The sequence below is a fragment of the Apus apus genome, chromosome 2, assembly GCF_020740795.1.
Source record: "Apus apus isolate bApuApu2 chromosome 2, bApuApu2.pri.cur, whole genome shotgun sequence".
Lineage (NCBI taxonomy): Eukaryota > Metazoa > Chordata > Aves > Apodiformes > Apodidae > Apus > Apus apus.
Window position 1 is genome coordinate 75,441,265 of NC_067283.1, and position 20,818 is coordinate 75,462,082.

A 20,818-nucleotide genomic window follows, 5' to 3' on the forward strand; every position below is an offset into this window, starting at 1 on the left:
TCTTTTCCCTTTTTCCTCTCTCCGTCCATGTTTGTCCTCACAAGTGAGGAAAAATTATGTTTACCTGATGTAAGCAAAGGCTACTACGTGAAGTGTAGTTTTTTGTTCGCTACAATACTTGCTCTTTGCTTAGACACAGTTCTCCTTCCCCGGGGATTTCCTGAGTGTGCTCATGGGGTGGGTGAAGACAACAGTAATGGGGGTCTGGGACCCACACAGTTGAAGTCCCCTCTGTGGAGTTTGCCTGGATGGAGGGTGTTGACAAGATAACGAAAAGCAAGGCTCGAAGTTAAAAAACCCCAATATAAAGACAAAGTGGGAATGAAGAATGGACTTACCTTCTGTCTCCAGAGGCAATTCCCAGTTGCTATTTAAATACAATTTTCATTTTAATAGAAACTAGTTTCTCAGAGATTAAGTCTCTTGGTCTTGCAAGTTCCGTATACTAAAAGGCCTAAGCAGGTCTGTCTCAAAGATCTGTTTGGCTCAAGAACCTGCAACAGTTGGTAAGTATTATCCACAGAATAGCCTTAATTTCTTATTATAACTTATATTATAAGCTAGCATTTCTCAGGCTTGCAACTTTAAGCCTGTGGGAAGTGAAGATTAGACTAGTGACAATCTGCAGACCTATCATTATCTGTTATCAGGCAATCATTTATTGCTCATGAAAAGGAGGGAGGGTGAGGAAAATGCATTTCACAGGATACTTTTCATGATGTTGTATATTTATTGTACTGGTTACGTTATGAGAGTGATTCTGAAAAGGGGAAGTGTTTCAACTATATTATGGTTTACTGGTATCTGCCAGTCTGGTGATAAAAAAAATGCAAAAGCCATCAGAGCAAATCAATGTGTGACTACTTAGAAAGGGCAATTTGACTGTATCCGAGGATGGTATTGTTTAATATCTTGTCTGTCAGAGAAAGTTTTATGAACAGTGACCTTGAAAATGAACAGAGGGGCTGTCAACAACCAACTGTCAAGTACAGCAAGTCTTTTCTTCCTGTATGTGTCTGATACATCAAATCCTGTCTGTTGCCAGAATCATCACACATTTCAGCCTTCTTGAAACTGAAAAATATATTAGTTTAGCCAGTATAATTAGTCGATTTAACACTATGCTGGGTATCAATCAGAAGAGGAATCTCTGATCTCTTATCTGTTCAGAAATACATAACTACAGTCAAATCCTTGCTAGATGTATTTCTCTAGCAACATCAACACACTTGACTAGCTTCTGATCTCTCTTACATCAATCTACAGTCAAAAACTGTGCTGAAAACTTTTCTTTTTTTTTTTTCTTCTGTTCTGACACATCAGAGTGTAAGAAAAAGATTGAGAGAGCATTCAAGCCTCCATGAACATTTCAGAAGTTGTAAGATCCTCCCTAACTTACTTCACAGTTCAGGGACAAGAGTATCCATTTCAGATGAAAACCATCAGACCATTTTTGTCCATTGGGAGTGTGAGGAAATGACAATCAGGCTGATAATATTAAATTAATTTTACCCTTAAATTTAAAGAAATTGGCTTTATGTGTTCTCTATTTCTGCAGAGGGAACTTAAGAAGAAATTACACCAATTCCCCTCTCTTTAAGTTGTAGAACTCTTAACAAAATCTCCAAGAGGTCTTTGGAATGGTTGATTCAGCTACAGGAATAATGTTTTAGCCCAAATCCTACCTTAAAAAACAGATTATGCTGGAAATAATTAATGAATATGATTTAATGTTTGCTTTATGTATATTTTTCTATATCTTTTCCATCTGTAAAATGTAATTGCCAACACTTTCATCCTAATGAAACTTTTCCTCAGAACGTCTCTATATATGAGGTGCTCCCACACAATATTACAAAAATAGTTCTAGAATATAATGAAAACAGTAATGAATCAGACATCTGACCAGAAGTGAATCTTGGAAGTATTTAATTGAATAAGGTATCAGAACACACTGTGAAAAGGAGGAAAAAAACAAATCCTAACTGTTTAATAGCTACCTACCCAGTGAGCAATCCTTGAATTCTTGAACTTGTAATATAAATGATTGCTAAGTCATAAAAATAACAAACACAGGAGTATGAAGTGGGATAGTGTTGTACCTCTACTTAAGCATTTATTAAATGCAGTTACCTAAATGTGTTTGTTGTCACCACCTACAGCCATTTTTGCCCCTTGTATATTTAGCTGTTGCTACATATTTCTGATTAAGAGCTGAAATACATTTAGTTTCTTAAAATTGAGAATAAATTTAGTTCTTATAAAAAAAGTTATGATTTGCAACTTCTATGCAGCTTAAGTGGAACTAACACTACTGTATCACACTTAAAAACATTTCAACTACTGACACAAGCCTTAAAAGTGATGTTTTTCTGACAGTTCAATCTTACAGGGATTGTGGAAGTAAGCATATTTGTCTTTTTAATAAGCATTTGTGATGAATAAACACTGTCAAATACCAGGAAGTAACAGAGCATTAAATGTTCAAATGTAACTGGGTCAGACAGCTGACTGACAAGACTGAATTAAAAAATGAAAAACAAAATATAGAAAGTATTTGCTTATCTTGGCTCTTTACAGATCCTTTAAATCAATACTTTAAAAAAAAAAAAAAAGAAAAATTAACTGTGTGTTCTGTGTAGCACACAACTAAAATAATAGCCATGTATATTAATCTTTAATTTTAAAACCTGTATTATTAGATATAAACAAATGGTGTGGACACTAAAGTGAATGTAAAGAGAAATCAGGCATGCAAAGCAGGTCTTTACTTATGTATTGTCACTGAAAGTAAATGTAAGCAGGTTTCTTGCAAGAAAGTGAAAGGAATCATTGAAGGGGTTTTTTTCTTTGTTTGTTGTTGGGTTGGGGTTTGTGTTGTTTTTTTTTGGTTGGTTGGTTGCTTGGTTTTTTTAACAGTCTAAGTTCCACAGAACATGAAAATACATTCATGTCTGTATGGATTAGTAATTGTGAGGTGGAAGAGGCCACACTGGGATTCCTACCCATTCCATATGAAAATTTAAAATCACATGCAGAAAGGCATGAAGTGAAGAAAATCTTCAGTTGTTCAAAAGTACTGTTAATGGAGGGAAAAAAGGAATGACCCATTCTGTTTTCATACTATCAGAGCTACTGCAATTAATTGTCTTTGTGCTTCAGGTGATTAAATCTGGTCTAACTTCGAAGTGTGTAAACAAAAAAAAAAATAAAAAAGAAAAAAAAAGAAAAACCCCACAGTTTAAAATAATTTTATGCTTCTAAAAAACTATAAGTATACACACACACACATCTATCTATCTATCTATCTATCTATCTATCTATCTATCTATCTATCTATCTATCTATCTATCTACCTAAATAGAATCATAGAGTCATTTAGGTTGGAAGGGAAATAAAAGATCATCTAGTTCCCACACCTCCCACTAGACCAGGTTGCTCAGAGCCCCATCCAGCCTGGCCTTGAACACTTCCAGGGATGGGGCTTCCTCAGCCTCCCTGGGCAACCTGTTGAAGTGTCTCACCACCCTCACACTAAAGAATTTCTTCCTAATGTCTAACCTAATCTACCCTCTTCCAGTTTAAAGCCATTAGCCCTTGTCCTATCACTACATACCCTTGTCAAAAGTCCCTCCCCAGCTTTCCTGTAGGCCCCGTCAGGTACTGGAAGGCTGCTACAAGTTCTTCCTCGAGTCTTCTCTTCTCCAGGCTGAACTACTCAGCTTTCTCAGCCTGTCTTCATAGCAGAGGTGCTCTAGCCCTCCTCTGGACTCACTCCAGAAACTCTGTCCTTCTTGTGTTGGGGGCTCCAGAACTGGACACAGTATTCCAGGTGAGGTATTGTATATAAATATACATATATATGTATAGGCATATATACACATACATACATATATGTATATGTGCATATATATATATATATATATAACATTTTTTTTTCTTATTTCTTTGATGACAATAAAGGAGAAAAGGATCAATAAAGCCTCACAATGATAATAAAACCTTATAGTGCTACAATTATTAAGAGTAATTTCCATATCGATAAGTATGATTCAGTGGAATATGTAAGAGTAGCTCACATCAAATGAAGGGTACCTATGGTGAGGCAGGTCACGACACAATACCTGTTGTTCTGAAGAGAAACTGTAGCGGAATTGCTGAAACAATGGCATGAGGTCACAGAGCCAGACAAATGCAGAACTGAATAGCCACTACACAGGTACAAATTCAACACAATGGCAAGGGTTACTTATATGAAGCAAAAATCACAACAGAAAGGACTGCACACACTGAGTAAAAAACATTTGAAAAAGGAGCACTTCTGACATCTTTACTTGAACATTAACAAAATCAACAAGATCATGATTAACATTTTACTCCAGATAAGTCATAAGATAATCAGCAAAACAATCAGTTTTACTATGCATGCTATGGGCTTCTCCAAAGTACAGAGTAACTCTTGAGACAAAATGGATTTCAGCAAATGTTGCTGTCAGTCAGCATTGAAAACACCGATTTCCAAAACAGTATTTTCTTTCCATAAAGTTATAGAAAATGATCATTGATACATTCAGATTTTTATCTTCTTTAAGCAGATGCAAATGCTTTGAATATCCATGCTGTTAAGCTGACATTATTTTAACTCACCCTTGGCGCAGCTTCGGCTGTGCTTCTCTTTTATTAATATTTACTCTGAGAATCTAAAAAAGCAAACAAAAAAACCTCTTAAATAACTCCAGCATTGTCTAATTTCTCCATATTAATCTCTCTTCATCTGATTAGCTTGCAGAATCAGATATCAAATTAAAAACACCCTTGATGATGTAATGCTATTAGTCTGCATGGCTTTATGCTTGGTTTTGGACTTTTAACTTCTCTAGGCTCTACTTCTCTTTCATGGACATTTCGTCTGAAATCCCAGGCAGCTTTATCCTGGCTTCTCTCTAAGCCACAGTCCTTCATGCTTAATCAGACAGGTACAGTCAACTTGTGGTTAATGTGGGACCTGAAGGTCATCTCGGGGCCCCTTCAAACGGCATTACACTTAGGAGGTTCTGTTGTGCAAGGAAAATTAAGTTGTTTTGATAATATTTCAGTTACCATGTTGTCTTTGCTATCACTACAGTGATGACCTTCCAATGGTGGTACTTCAAAACAAGATTTAAGGGGATCATGAAAGTATGTAATGCAAATTTCAGTAAATATAAAATCAGTGAAAAAGAAGAAAAAGCAAAAAAGCTTAAAAAACCCCAAACAACCCCCAACAAACCCTACGTATTTCTTAACTACTGGTTTTCAGTGTACTCTTCTTGAAACAATTGCTTCACTTAGGAGGGTATATTATCATAACACATGTTCAAGGCTTGGTGTTTACTATACCCCAACCTGTTTTCAAATCTTAAGCTTTGATATACTTATTTCTGAGAATCTACTTCTTGGGTTTCACTAAGAGTTGGGCATGCATCTATGTGTCTTGGAGCATGCCTGGGGCAGAAAATTGCCTGAGGAAAAGGCAAAATATATAACTACAGCATACTTTCACTGCAAAACAGAGAAACAGCTTAATAATTAAAATTTATTGCAGTCTTTCATTTTGTGTTGTTAACTTTGCCAATAAGTAAGCAGTAGCAAAGAACCTTAGTGGTGTTTTAAGTCAAGCAATGACCTTACCTAACTTCCACTACTGTTTATTTGAAAGTTGAGTTTAAATAAACATTTAGGGTATTTAAAGAGTCACCATTTAACAACCACATTCTAAAATGAGTATTGAGGAATTAACAGATTTCTTCATGTGTTGTGTAGGGTGTCCACAAAATACGGTTTGCAAAGTAGGATCTTAGGAAAAATAGATCTTTTAAAATTGTGATTTGAAGCTTTGTGGTAGAGACCATTGTGAATCACTAAGCATGCAACTTTTTTTAGTTTTAAATGGTTTTATGTAAAAATGAATATTTGTTAAAGATAATAAAAGTCTTTAAATATTTTTATTATTTCTGGAAACACATAGTTGAACAGCTTAGGAAAAATCTGAGACATTTCCTTTGAAACAGCAGACCTACAGTCTGGTTTTGTTTGCTTGGTGCTGCAAACCTGGAAGCCTGTTTACATATTTTAAGCAAAAAAAAAAAAAAGACTCTGATCATATTGCTTCATATCTTGACATCTTACTCTATTACTTTTGTATTATGTTGTATGACTTCCCAAAAGACATTCAGCCTTGATCTGCAAACATCTGTCTACAAGTATACATACATATATGTGTATAAACATATAAAATTCTGATTAAAAGTAGTAAAATACTCCTGTTACTAGTATATTCTTCAGATCATTGTGGATTACTGGAAACAATATAGTATCATTGAGTTTGGTATAACTTGTCAATGCAGTACTTGTCCAAATTTAGGACAATGGATAACTAAAGTTCAGGGACACCAGATTCATAAAACGATAACAAAAACCAAAACAAAAAGATGCCCCCATATGTCCCTCTAACATCCCTATTCTAATCTGACAGATGCAGATGCTGGGTCTGAGGGGACAAGAAGTGTAAAAAGAAAAAAATTACAGTAACTAGACTTGCATGGCTTTTCAAACCAGCGTCTCCTATTGCCACTGAGAAAAAGTACTTTGCTAGACAAACCACTGGTTTCCCTTACTAGAGTATTTTTCATATGCATTTAGTGTAGAGCTGAGCCCAGATCAATTAGTTCTGTGGAGAGTAAGGGATGTTTATATCCATGATAAACTCATGTTATTTCCAGGGCCAGAGCTTTTATACCTGCTTATTTCTGTGCCCATCTTTTAGTAATACAGTGTATTTTGAGTGTCTCTCAAACAGAGAGAGAGATCATACATACATAGACAGATCTCACTCAGAAGTTTCTGGTAAGAGAAAAATCTATGAGAAAAAAACCCTTTCTGGTTGTGAATTATTTAAAATAATGATGGATTTACCACTTGTTCCAGGGATTCATTAAAAGCGACAGTGCTTGATGTTGTGATGTGATAATTTCTTACCTGTGGACATAAATGATAACTATTGCCACTTCCTGTAAACCTCTATCTCACAGTTTTGAACAGAGAAATGACAGGGTATGGCAAACAATTAAAAACAGTTTGGGTCTTTTCATTAGGCTGAAAATCTGCAACCCAGCTGTTGATTTGAAGAACAAAGAGAGGAGAAGAAAGAAACAAATTGTATGTGTTCTGAAATCCGATTATTTGTGCAGAAGTAAGAATGCAACCACTTTTCCAGATTTGACTACAACTGAGCATGTAGGGAGGTGTAGAAGGTATGCAGGGGAAAGAGGCACTTGAGAAAACAGCTCTGGTTTCCAGGACTCCCTTCTAGGTATGGGAAGATGTATGTGGAGGGAATGAATTTCACTCTATTCTGTTTGTATAAGCAGAACCAAAAGACTACTAAGAATTCTGCTGAACCCTACTTGAAAAAAAAAATAGATTTATCCTTACCTACTAAGTCAAAACCAGCACCTGCAGGTGGTGTCAGCAGTGTTTTCATTATATCATTCTCCAGAGAATTTATAACAAGAGACAGCTGAACACAAGGACCAGATGCTAGAAAACAGAAGATAAGAAAAGTAAATGTCATTTTCCTTGTTTAATATACAGTCACTTAGGTTACCATCACACACAGAGTTTGGTTGTTTAATTAAGAATTTTGTGCTGATGTCACAAAATCAAGTCAAGTAAATACATTGCCATTTTGCACACACATAGAAGTTTAGATTAAATGCACATAAATAGTAAAGTAAAGCAATTCAGATACTGCTATGGCAATCCACAATGAAGAACTACTGCAGTTATTAAGATATCTTTAGAGCTTTTAATTAGTTAAAATGTTAATGAAGGAGAATATTGGCTGAGCTGCTGGTGATGCTGTATCATACAGTGAGAGCACTGGTTAGTATTCTGTCACTAGCATTCACATATCTTTGGTGAGATTTTAGGGTTGTTTGAGATGATACAAGATCTTATTTTAAGTATTTTGGTTTTTTACTTTTTTTGCTTATTTTACTTTTTTGTGTATGTGTGTGTGTGTTTGTTTGGTTGGTTTTGTGTTGTTTTTTTTTCTTTTAGAAAATATCCATCCCCTTTCCCATATGCTGTCTCCTTTCCCACCACTATATGCACAACCTTCTTTACTCAGAGTAAACATACAGTGGTATCACAGTCAAGTTTCCTGGGGTCCAGTCAATTCTGCTTTATTACATATTGGAAAACTTGGTATTTTTCTATGCCGCAGCTTCAGAATAAATAGCACAGTACAATCACCATATACGAATAGAAATGTAAGGTAAATAGGCACATAGCTCTTTTAAAGCAACATATACATGAGCTTGTGTTCTGTATTTTGCATGTTTCTTCCCTCACCCCAGGAGTGTTAGCTAGAAACTGTGATTAAAATACGTTTGAGGAATCCTAAAAGTACAGTCACCGCATACCTTCTACACCTCCTATGCTCTACATTTTTCCCTCTAATTTCTGAAAAGGTCATTTTGGACACACTGAATAGCTTATGCTTTCCTGTTCCTTCCCATTCCTTACTATGTATGCTTGTTGCTTTCATATTCTAGAAAACATAAGCATATTTGAAAGAATCAAATTAAATCTTAGTTAATGACACTTTGCCAAGTTGATCTTTTATGCCATGTTACTGTTTCTCTTCTTCTGGAGTCACTAGGTCTGTATATATTACAGCCAAAATTCAAACATTTTATAGCTGTCAAACTATTAATATAAGGTTTCATTATGTTAATCTTACGGAGAAGTTTTTCAACTTGAAGTTATACATAGCTTGAGTCTTGCGTTAAGCCATAAAATAAGCGATTTTAGGGAAAACACTTTGTTGCAAAGGTAAAGTTGTGTCTGCCATGTGGAAAACACCTTAATTGTACTTGGAACTAAGAGGCTGAATATGAAGTGTTCTGGGGGGAGGGAGAATGGTTTCCATCTGAAGTGTAAATTACACATGAAATATAAAAAGAACAGAGATGTGTTAGAGCATCTCTGTTACAGTTTAACAAAACCTTAAATGGAAATACATTTGGTATTAAAAGTCAATACCAATGTAACTCTTGGTTCACCCTTCAATTTCACAGGGGCTAAAAAATTCTTTGACTTTTACAGCTTCCAAGTTTCCCCTGCTGACTTGTGATAGCTTCAAACCAAAATAACTAGCACCATTTTGACTTTACGTTTTTATTGTTGTGTCTCCAGTGACTGGAAACAAACAAACAAAAAACCAACAAATGACCCCAAAACAACTCCAACCAATCTACAAAACAAACAAACAAACAAACAAACAAACAAAAAACCCAAACAGCAAAAACCAGCAAGCAAAGCCTAATGTCTTCTTTTAAGGAAGATCTTTGAATTACGCACATTTAAACAAAACTCTATTGCAGCCAAAATTTACAAAGATATGCAATAGACTATTGCTCCAACCATCTAAAATATGTATACTAGTATACACAAACTGATTACTAGCATTTGCAATGTTTTGTGTAAATGTAAAAACAATCTCATCTTAATTATGAAGGTGGAAAGAAACTGTAGAATCACAGAATCATTAAGGTTGGAAGGCACCTTAAAGATCATTTAGTTCCAACCCCCCTGCCTTGAGCAGGGAATCCTACCACTAGACCAGGTTGCACAAAACCTTGTCCAACCTGGCCTTAAAAACCTCCAGGGATTGGGCATCAACAATCCATTCCAGTTCCTCACCACTCTTATAGTGAAGAATTTCTTCCTAATATCTCACCTCAATCTCCCCTCTATAACACTAATAACAGAGAATACTGCATTAGACTCCTTAGAAATTGCTTCAGGTAGCTATAATATGAAAAAAGGAATTAAACCATTTAAATTATCATAGAAATCAAAATAAATTTTGAAAATACCTTCACAATTCTACAAGTCAAATTTAAAAAATATTGTAAGGACATTAAAATTTTCTAATGTAGGATTTTTGCTCAAAGAACTTCTTACTTCTACATATACACAACAGTTAATAGCAAGTAACAATGAACACTCAAGTACAGTATTGCAAAATATGCAAGGCAATGCTGATGACAGTGTACACAGGAAGAAAGGTAACATGCCATAGCTGTACCTAAACCATGGGACCCAGAACTGCTTCCCCATGATAATAAAGAGTCAGTTTTGCATTTTCCTTCCATTCTTCACTGACCCAGGTTGAGGAGATCAAATACATCTAGCTGAGACTGTAGGAGTCTCTGCTCTCCGAAATGTGTGCCAAGGATATTAGACAGTTTGGAGTTTCAGGCATTTGGGTGGGGTACTGGGCATGCCCAGGAGTTCATTTGTTTTCCAGGTCAAATATCAATCACTTGCCTATCTATTTTTTAAGTTTATGACATATAAAAACAAGCAAATCTGACTTTAAGAATCTGCATTTTTGCCCTGTGTTCCTCCCATGTGTTTCCGCATTCTAGTTACAGCTCCATTCAATCCTGTATACTTAACAGACCGTTGAAGAGGTTCACTTGTTATCTGCTAGTAGTTTCATTGCAGTAATACAGAAATCAGCATGATCTTTATCTTCCACTTAAATACACAGATGTACCGATTTAGTGACACTAAAAGGAGTGCATTTGACCACAATAATCCCCCAACACATTGTTCACGCTTTCTAAAAGGCATTTAGAGGCAAGTAAGGTCTGAGGCAGAGGACCATGGGGTATCAGGATTCTTCTGCCAGAGAAAACTGTGTGAGTGGAGGCAGTGGATGAAAAAAATCTGTAGCAATAACACTTTTTCTGTATCATGATACAGAGGCACACTATAAGCCACCTAAGTTGTAAGCATTAGTACAATACCTACCACAACGTAGACATGAAAGTACCCTCCCCTTGATGTGTCTTCATCCTTCCTTTCCCCTTAACCCTCTCCACAAGAGAAATCTTTCCTCTTTTCTGAATTTAGGCAAGCAAATTAATGTTTTCACTCTATTTATTCATAACAATCTCACTAGTCCTAAGTAGCTCATCTTACTCTTTTTTTCCCCCTTTTCATCTGCAACAATAGTTGTACAGAAATAGATTGCAAATAAAATTAAATCTAAACGGTGTCTGGCAATTTCTTGCTTCTAAATCAGGAAAATTCATTCATATCACTATATAATTTGTTAACTGCATCCATTGATTCTGCCCTCTTCCATTGATAACATGACTGCCTAACTTAAAAAGAGTTATTTTCTATTGCAAAGAGCTGAAAACAGATCAGCTGTAGAGTCTACAGGAAATGTAGTAAATTAAAATTGAATTAATAAAAAACAGTCCAGTACTTTTAAATGTGGGCCTTTAAGGAACTCTATTCTAAGGCAATTTTTGCTCTATGTTTTCTTTTGGCGTTCCAAGCCAATTCCTGAACTTGATAATTTATGAGATATCTTCTCTGTTGTGTATAAATACAGTAGTTTTCAGAGAAGTTATGGATTAGCCTTGGGCATACTAAGAATGCATAGTTAAATAAAATACTTCCTGAAACCAGGCAGATATGGGTTATAACCACCATCTGCTGATAGATATTGAGTGCTACATGAGGGTGAAGTGTAAGCCAAAGGAGCAGCATACTTAATTTAGAGGAAATAGAATTATGCTGCAGGCATCTGAGATAATCTCTTGTTTGTCTATTCATTTACTTATTGGAAATTACAATAACAGGGACCAATGTAAATTTATGTCAAGATTTCTTTCGAGAACATCAAGATCTCAATTATCACATCACATTAAAATTCCGTTTCAGAGAACTGGATAGACAGGCTAAATTGAGATGCATACTTTTCCTATGTAAATAAAGAAAAAAGATTGAGAGAACATTTATAAATATGCTCATATTTGTAAGACAAATATTGTTAGAGAAAGAGCTAATTGTGACTCCCATAACCATTACCAATGTCTTTGTCTCTGATGATCCTCAGGAAAAACTGAGAATATGTTTAGCCAGCTACACAGAAGACTAAAGAAAAAAGAAATGTATGCAAGAAATTATTAAGAAATTAAGATACTCAGCAGTGTATCTTCATGAAGTTCTGTCTTCATTTCAATGCATTTCAAATTACATGATGCAGAATACTGAATGGAATGGGGATGCAATTTGTTATTTTGTATGCTCATTATAGACTGAGTAATCTAAAATCTGGTTAGGGATTTTTTTTTTGTTTGGTTTTCTTTATCAAAGTATTTAATGGCTCTCCTCTGGTCTGCTAGCTTTTCATAGAAATTTCAGAATGAACAATATAATATATGAGAAAAAAAATGCATTTTACAAGTTCATTTTCCATCCATATAGACTTTCAGGACTCCACCCTAAATAGAGAAAAAAGGACCAGGCAGAGTAAACCAAAGCAAAATATTTAAACAGTAATTACTATTCCTCACAGATCTTCACAGACCTGCTGAGTCTGTGAAAAGTACTAGGGAAACCACAGCAGTCAAAGATCACATCAGATCAAATGTAGGAATATTATATTTTTCCAGTTGGAACATCTGAGCTCCTTTCACACACAGAAAGAGTTTGCTATTAAAATAAAATAAAAATAATCCATAAACAATTTTGTGTATTAAAAACTGAAATTGTAAATGGGATTGAGAAAATGTGTCTGTTCTTGTTCCTTGGTTTTAGTGAGTAAAGAGCATGATATTTTGTAAACATTATAATACACCTCATTTTTTTCATGTGATTTTCTGTCAGTGATTTTCTGAACATTCTCTACAGAACAATTAACATTTGGAAAGCTGAAATAATTTTCTACATTATAAATTCAATATATTTGGGCAGTTTATAGAAGATTGTCAGTTATAAACACAATACAGATTGGTCAAAATTAAACTGCAAAATCATTTAAAAATATATATGCCCTATACTGAATTTGCATAAACATCAGCAGTCTGAAATTGTTACACTGTCTCATAAATTAAAAGCAGGTTTTGCAATTATGTAATTCTAATGTAGTGAGAAAATGGTTTGATTATTCTGTTTAACACAGCTAGTAATTAATTTATGTAAGATGATAGATAAAGTTTTGTTTAATTTATGTATTTTTTAATACTAAAATTGTCCCTTTTTTTTCAAAACCTTTTATATTGCAAAATTATGCTACAGACTAATGAATGTGAAGTGCAAAATAAAACATATATGGGATTTAGAAACTGTTGCATGTAGAGTAAGTTTGCAACTGTACTTCAAGCACTAATAGAAAATTGGTAATAGAAGGTGGGACTTCTCATTGCTGGAAAATCAGTCTATTCCCAAATTTATCATGATTGAAAATTCTGTTTACTATTTGGTAGAAACACGAGATAAGTAGGAAGCTTGAAATACCCATCACAGTTTGAGCTACTTGACATCTTTATAGATAGTTTAAACAGAATGATAAATTAACCTGTTTTCTGAGGAGCTATGTATAGTTGAGGAGCACGGTTGGGAATGGCAATGGACAGATGTGACTTTTTTACAGAACCACTTGTTAGCAGAGATCACTGCTCTTTCTACTTGTCCATCTTAACCCCATTTCAAGAGGTCATCAACCCTGGATTACCAGCAGGGTTGCTAATACGAGCAATCAAAACGAGGTTGACAAACTAACACTATATTCACAGCCTGGATCTCTGCTGCTCATCTACATCTGTCTTCTTTTAGTATATAGGACCTCTTTTACACAGGTGACCAACTCTCCAGGTCTAGAAAGAGTTTGCAGGAATGAACAATTTCAAATAGCAAAATTTGCAATCATATAAAGTGCTAGCTTTTAGTCAGTTTGCAGTTTCTGAAAGATTATTTAGGTAGCAGAACTGCCTGGGAAAAAACATTTAGCAGGTTTAAAAATAACTACTACATTATTACCCACATTTTCAAACAAAATTATATTAAAATAACATTCCAGATAAAATTTCCAATACAATGTATATTATATACTTATGATTTCTTATAAAATTCCACATATATTCCTATTTAAACAAAGGAATTTGTTTTCTATTCTAAACCAAGAACAACAATTTAAAAATCTCATTTAACCCCCTGCCTCCTTTTTTTTTCTTCTACTGTCTTTGGACATACTTCATTCTTCCCATGCATAGCAGTCTTGACAATTATAGGCCAGGGCTCCTGTAAATTGTTTCTTGCTTTACAGTCAGGCAGAAAGGCTGCTATGGAGATAATACCTGTGGGCAAGAGTCTAGTTTAGTTCAAATAAGTGAGTTAAATAAATTTCTATCAATAGCAGTTTGTGTTGGGCATTTACATGTGTGCAAGAAAAAGAGAAAAGAAAACAAAGCAACAATGCCAACATCAAAAAAAACCCCAATCAACCAAAAAAAAAAAATCCCAAACCAAATCAATTAAACAAAAAAGCCCTAGGGAGACTGATGGATGTTCTTTACAGAAGCTCAAATCTTCTCATGTTAAGTGATCTTCCTTTGCCTAAGCCATGGGATTGATCACTCACTGAGTTCCCAGACATGGCTCTCTCTCTGGCGACTCCCCTGGCTGTCTGGCTGAGGATTTTAAGGAGGCATGTAGCAACACAGAGCATAGTTACAGGCACCTGAATATTTTACTTGGACATTTTAAAGACTCAGAAAGTAGCTGGCTTATTTTCATGAAAAATCTAAGCTCAGGTGTTAGTCATCAGTCCTGAGATCTGATTTTTATGTGCCATATTTTAAAAATATTCTACCTCATGAAAAAAGGAGAAAGCTGTATCTGTGCCACAAGGTGAGGAGTATCTCAACAAGAATGAATACGCACTGTTTTGTAGGGACAGGAAAAAAATAATCTGACTGAATGAAATATGTTATATTTTTTACTTAACATACAAATAAGTCTACTTTTTATTGTTCCCCTGAAAAAAAGGATCAAATATAAAAATAAGATCAAATATTAATATATGAATCAGATTTTTAATGAACTTTGTATAGTGATTACACAATGCTCCACAATCTGTGTCAAGGTACCCATACAATATATGTTAATTTTCTCTGTATTACCTGTAGAGTTATCAAGTTGACAGGAATTTTTTTTTTTTTGAGTGCTGTATGCATGTTGTATAAAATTATTTCAATGTATTGTATCCAATTCTTAAAAAATTTCATAAATCTTTATTACAGATATACACTGAATGTATTAAATATTACTGTTTGGGTAATCATCTCATCCAGTCTTGCCTCTGAAAGACCATAACAATAACCTGATCACATATGAAGACTAACGTTATGTTACAGGAGAAAATCAAAGTGAAGAAATTTAATGAAAGCTATCACAATTATCTTGTATACAGGTGGGGTAATAAAAAGATGTAATGGCTCAGCTATGAAACATGGAGATAAACACTGGTAGGAATACAGAAACAAGGAAAAAAATGGCATAAAATACTTTACTTGTCTCTAGTCATTTTCCAGAGTAATACCTTTACTGATATTGAACAATACAATCTCAGGTGGATGATACACTATATTTTTTCTACTCAGAGAAATCAAAAACATGCTGTAATAAGACTCTATCCGCATTTGAAAAACACTCAGAGGTCACTGATCTGTGGCCAGATGTGACTTGTAAACAGAGATCTAAGAAAAATATACTCATAAAAAGGAACTGTGTGTTCCCAAAAATTAAATTAGACAAATAGACTTCCAAAAAGTATTATGTTAAAATTTCTAGTGCCTGGACTAGCTTTACTGGCTTGATTTGGCTTTGGTTTTAGGCACTTTTTCATAATTTGCTATATGGTAATCAGTGCCTGTAAGTTCACAGGGATACAGTTTTAAAGTCTTATGAAGAGGTATAGTAAGATTAAGACTGTTAAACTACACTTGATGCTTTGAAAATTTACCTCCTAGTGTTCTTGAAAATTATTTCTCCTGTGTGGAGAGAACTAGAAGGAAGGAAGCAATTAGCTGATGTAAGATGTTCCTTAAAAAAAACACCCCAACAACAACAAAAAAACCCCAACCCCTAGAAACACAAATTGCTTAAATCAGAACATTTTTAGCTGATTTTGGGAAGATCAGAAGCTGTAATTCTTAAAACTCATTAATTCTATGTTGTTACAAGGTAACTGATTGCCTTATCAGCAATGAATAAATGGGAAGACAAGTGTTAATTTGCAAATAGAAATGGGAGTTTTTCACACCTTGTCATCTTTAAAAAGGAAATTATTGGTATTTTCTGAACAGATTATTCAAAGAAATATATTGTTTTGTTTGAAGCTTTTAATTTTAAATACTACTCCAAAATCTTCTCAATCCCCCTTGTGTCCTCAGGAGTTCATTTAGAGATGTTTTTTGTCTATGACTGGGTCTCAAAATTGCAATTTTTCCAATAGTGAAACAGAAGATTACCACTGCTGACCCCAATTACAGTCAAGATTGTACAGACTTACTCATATATACTGAATTATTTGGTCTGTAATAACAATATATATATTTATAGCATTCTTCTTTTCTACCTCCCTGAAGCTACACACTGACCAAGATAATGGAGATGGAAATTTAAAATACATATTAACAGGAGATGGGGCTGGCAGTCTGTTCATTATAGATGAAAATACAGGAGATATTCATGCTGCAAAGAAACTGGACAGAGAAGAAAAGTCCTTGTATGTGCTACGTGCCAAGGCTATAGACAGAAAATCTGGAAGACAAGTGGAACCAGAGTCTGAATTTATCATTAAAATCCACGATATCAATGACAATGAACCAAAATTCACCAAGGACATGTACACCGCCAGTATTCCGGAGATGTCTGGAGTTGGTAGGTAAAAATGTATCCTTATGTAAAATACAAATGGTTTTTATTTGGTCTGGTACATGTAAGTAATTTATTATTTGAGGCACTTAATACTAGCTTCTGTGAACATCTTTGGAACACTTTTTATCAACAGTAATGTATGGTAAGTTGTAAGTTCCTAATTTTACTTAATGCTTCACCTTCATCCACTTTTAAATACTTTTTCCACACTATAAGCTTCTCTTTACTCTTTTAAGCCTGCCGGAACAATCAATGAACATGGCACATGCGGCTGTCTATGTCAGTTACTACATAGCTTTGCTGCAGTTGAGAATAACACTTGCATAAAACGTATAATCTTTGCATTTGTAACATCTAATTTAATAGACCTTTCTGTACCTTTAGACACAAACAACTTTAAACACGTAAACATGTAAATCAACTAGTGTATCAAAATTATGTAAAATATGTTCTGACAAATACCTAAAAATTTGTTTGGCTGGGGTTTTTATGTTTGATTTTTTTAAATTATTTTTGCTCTTTGGTAACAATATTCGTTGGTTTTGTTGCTTTTATTTTAATATGGACTTTTCTATTTATGGCTATTCATAAATGGTGCAGTGAAAAATCAGAATGTCGAGTGACAGTGGAAGATGGATGATAAATATAGCTTAAAAAAAAATTATCTGTTTTGTTCAAATTATATAAAGCGATAGATAATATTTACCAAGAAAAAATCACCATAAATCACCATGATTACGTAAGTGCTCCACTCTTTACCAGTACAGACAGTTTCAATAAGATGTGTAAGTATAAACTACATAGGCTATGGGAAACAACTGACAGATTCTCAAGGAGTTATTTAGTTGTCATGAATTACTGTAGTGGTCTGCAAAACCAGCCCTGAATAACGGCATTGCTAAGAGAGACAACAGAATACCAATCAACATTTGCGACTAATATGTATCTCTGCAAAATAACTTCCAGAATCTAATTATCTCTAAGAGCAGTAGCAGAAGAATAAAGCCTGGGCTATGTAAGTAACTCCTAGTTCATACTTTCCGTGGTGGCTAGGATATCAATCTAAAAATCTCCAATACATTATGAAAATGGTATTTAAGCAGTTTTAAATATTCTTAATTCAATAAGCATGATATAATGAACAACTACTAGCTTTCATTTTGTCTGGATATGCAGCCCAAATAATTTTTTCCTGAACATAGTGTTTATTTCTGAATATAATAAATTTACAGAATTGTCAGTTATCAAAATAAGTTCATTACACCTCAATACTCAATCTCTTCAGTGATTTTGCTGTATATTGCTGTTCCCAGATTAGGTAAGTGTGAAATAGAAATCCAAAAGCTAAATTTAGTAAGGAAGTCAAACCTTTCAGGTGGTTCTGGACTGTAGAATTAAAAATGGAATTTGAGATTGGGAGGTTGTGTCAAAAAAGTCTTGACGGTAAAGCAAACTGAGGAATTATTGAGTGAGCAGTGCACATTAGGATTACTGCTGTTGTGAAAGTAAGTGCATTTGAAAGAAAAAGAAGAAAACAAAACAAAACAGAAAATATACTTAAAATTAAAAGAAAGAAAGAAGTCTGAGGTCACGAAAGAACATTCCAGAAAAACAGGTTTCAGAATAATGAAGTGCCCCTTAGTTCCATATGTTCCTCTATAACAAATGGAAGACAGCAAGAGTATTTTTTTTAAAGCAAGGAAGTACCTGGAATAGGGTGATCATCTTCAATAAAACTACATAAAATTAAGAAGTCAGTGTATCCCTGCATTACCTGCATAAATACTTAAGATGACGAAGGTTATTTGTTTCAACTATATATATGCATATTCTCGCTTACCTAACAGAATAACTTTTCTGACTGTAAAGAACTGTAGGATTGCACTATATACATTTTAAGAAATAATTATACTCATTATGAGCAGGTCAAAAAATTGTGGGAAAATCTGTTTCTTCCCGTCCTTCATTTCCTCCCAAATTTGTGTCTTAAAATACAAATTTTGTGAACTTTTTTTTTTTTTTTTTCTGATTTTAACAAATATGACAGTAAATATTTATTGAAGCTCAGGAAAATGTCACTAAGATCGAGAAACTGAAAAGGAATCATCAGTAGCAGTGTTTCCAGCTGCATGTGTATCTGTTACTCAAATGACATACTACGTATTTCTCACTGTGTTGAAACTGTTTCTTGGAATAACTAGATCTACAGAATACAAGGAAAAATGGTAAGTCAACACCTCTGACAGAAGTGTGATTTTCAGTACCAATAGGCAAACTTAACTCATGTTTAACTAGTTTGATAATAAGAAAAGTAAAGGTGTAACATGGATTTTGAGCACAACCTACCAAGCCTGAGGAAAAATATGAAACCCTATTTGTGCACTAGTTTGTGTTAATCATATGTTGCAATATCTACACTGCAGCCATCAAGCTATTCAGAAATTAGTCTTGCTATGCCTAAATAGTATCCAGTCATATCTCCAACGGCACTATGGGTATACATAAAATGTTGTGTAGAGAAGTTAGTACTGGAAGCAATCAAAACCACTGAAGTGAGCTGACTGCAGTGTCATTTCAGATAACTTTTATGGAAATGATCACACTAAATGCTCACAATGTTATTAACTCAAAAAAAAAAATTAAATGAAAAATTTAAAGAGATTCTAAAACTCAGTAATATGGAATTTCTCATTAAAATCAGCTACTGCACTGAGGAACTGGAGGTTAATAACTGCTGTAACTGTACTTTTAGAGAGCTAGAATTGACTGGAAGAATCCTGAGATTTATGTCAGACTATGTAAACTGATTAAATACAAAATAATTTAAAAAAATACATCAGAAAAATATTCAAGGTTAGTCAAACATGATATAGGAAGTAAAGGAACAAAAGGTGTTCAACATTTTAAAATTATGGAATGCCAAAGAAGTAAGATAAAATCTTGGTCACAATAAAGAGTAGGCTTACCATTTGCTTCTCATTAAAAATCTTTAGCATGCCGCTGATGTGCAATTCACGATATATTTTTAATCTTTTAATTGATCCTATTAGGAGGTGGGATAATGCCTAATTTAACTTGGTACTCATGTCTTCACACATAACCGCTGCTTTCTAGATTTTATGGATCTAACCAAAGGCACCTTCTGGTTCATAATTTCTACATGACAATGTTTTTATAGTGTGTAGGTATAGAGGACCATACTTTAAATGGCTAAATTTAATATTTATGATGTTCCCACTAAATTCCTTTTATTACAAATACAGCCAGGGGAGGGGGAAAGAAAAAAAAAAAAAAAAGAGTTTTCCTATACCTGAACAGTGAAGTTTTATAGAAGGACACTATATATGAAATATAAGTATGGCCACTTTCAACTCAGGCATACAGCATGCCTACATATGCCTTGCATTTAACAGCTACTCTAACCAAAATGTATATTAAAATACATAGATACAAAGAGAAAGAGATATTAAATTGCATAAATCACACAAGGTAATATGCATTAACACTATCATTTTTGTTACTGTGTTATTGTCTGCAGGTGTAGTAGTATATACTGCAACATCAGTTACACAGTGATCATGTTAGAAGTTCAATTATCGTTGTTTACTATTTGTATAGTATCTCTTGGGAATCTATAAGCATCACAGCTGCTACTGGATTTAGGTAGGGGTGCATTCTGATATTTAGTTTTCGTTATGTTTTCACACCATGTAATCATAAACTCATACTTCTTAAGAACAGTTTGTTATTTTGTACAGGAAGCTCTTGAAAAAACAATTATGCCTTATGGTAAAAAAAAAACAACAACCAACCAACCAAACAAAAAACCCCCACATAACAAAAATCAAAATAAGAAATGAAAAAAAACCAACCAACCAGAAAAAAAACAACCAAAGAAACCAAAAAGCACTTAAAACAAAACAAAAAAAACAACCAACCAAAAAAACCTGAACCAAACACAGTAACAATCACATTTTCTATTTTTGAATTTGCTTATGTCAGTAAGCACTAATCCACAGATGTGTGC

The 20,818-nt window shown here is 34.1% G+C and overlaps 1 protein-coding gene across 1 annotated transcript in view; it reads left to right on the forward strand.

The window, feature by feature from the left end:
• The window catches only part of CDH9 (cadherin 9), a 97,919-nt gene that overhangs the window by 37,610 nt on the left and 39,491 nt on the right, over positions 1-20,818 (forward strand). Inside the window, exon 3 of the mRNA XM_051612096.1 lies at positions 16,500-16,794. Coding sequence (XP_051468056.1) covers positions 16,500-16,794 — 295 coding nt within the window. The remainder of the gene's footprint in view (positions 1-16,499; positions 16,795-20,818) is intronic.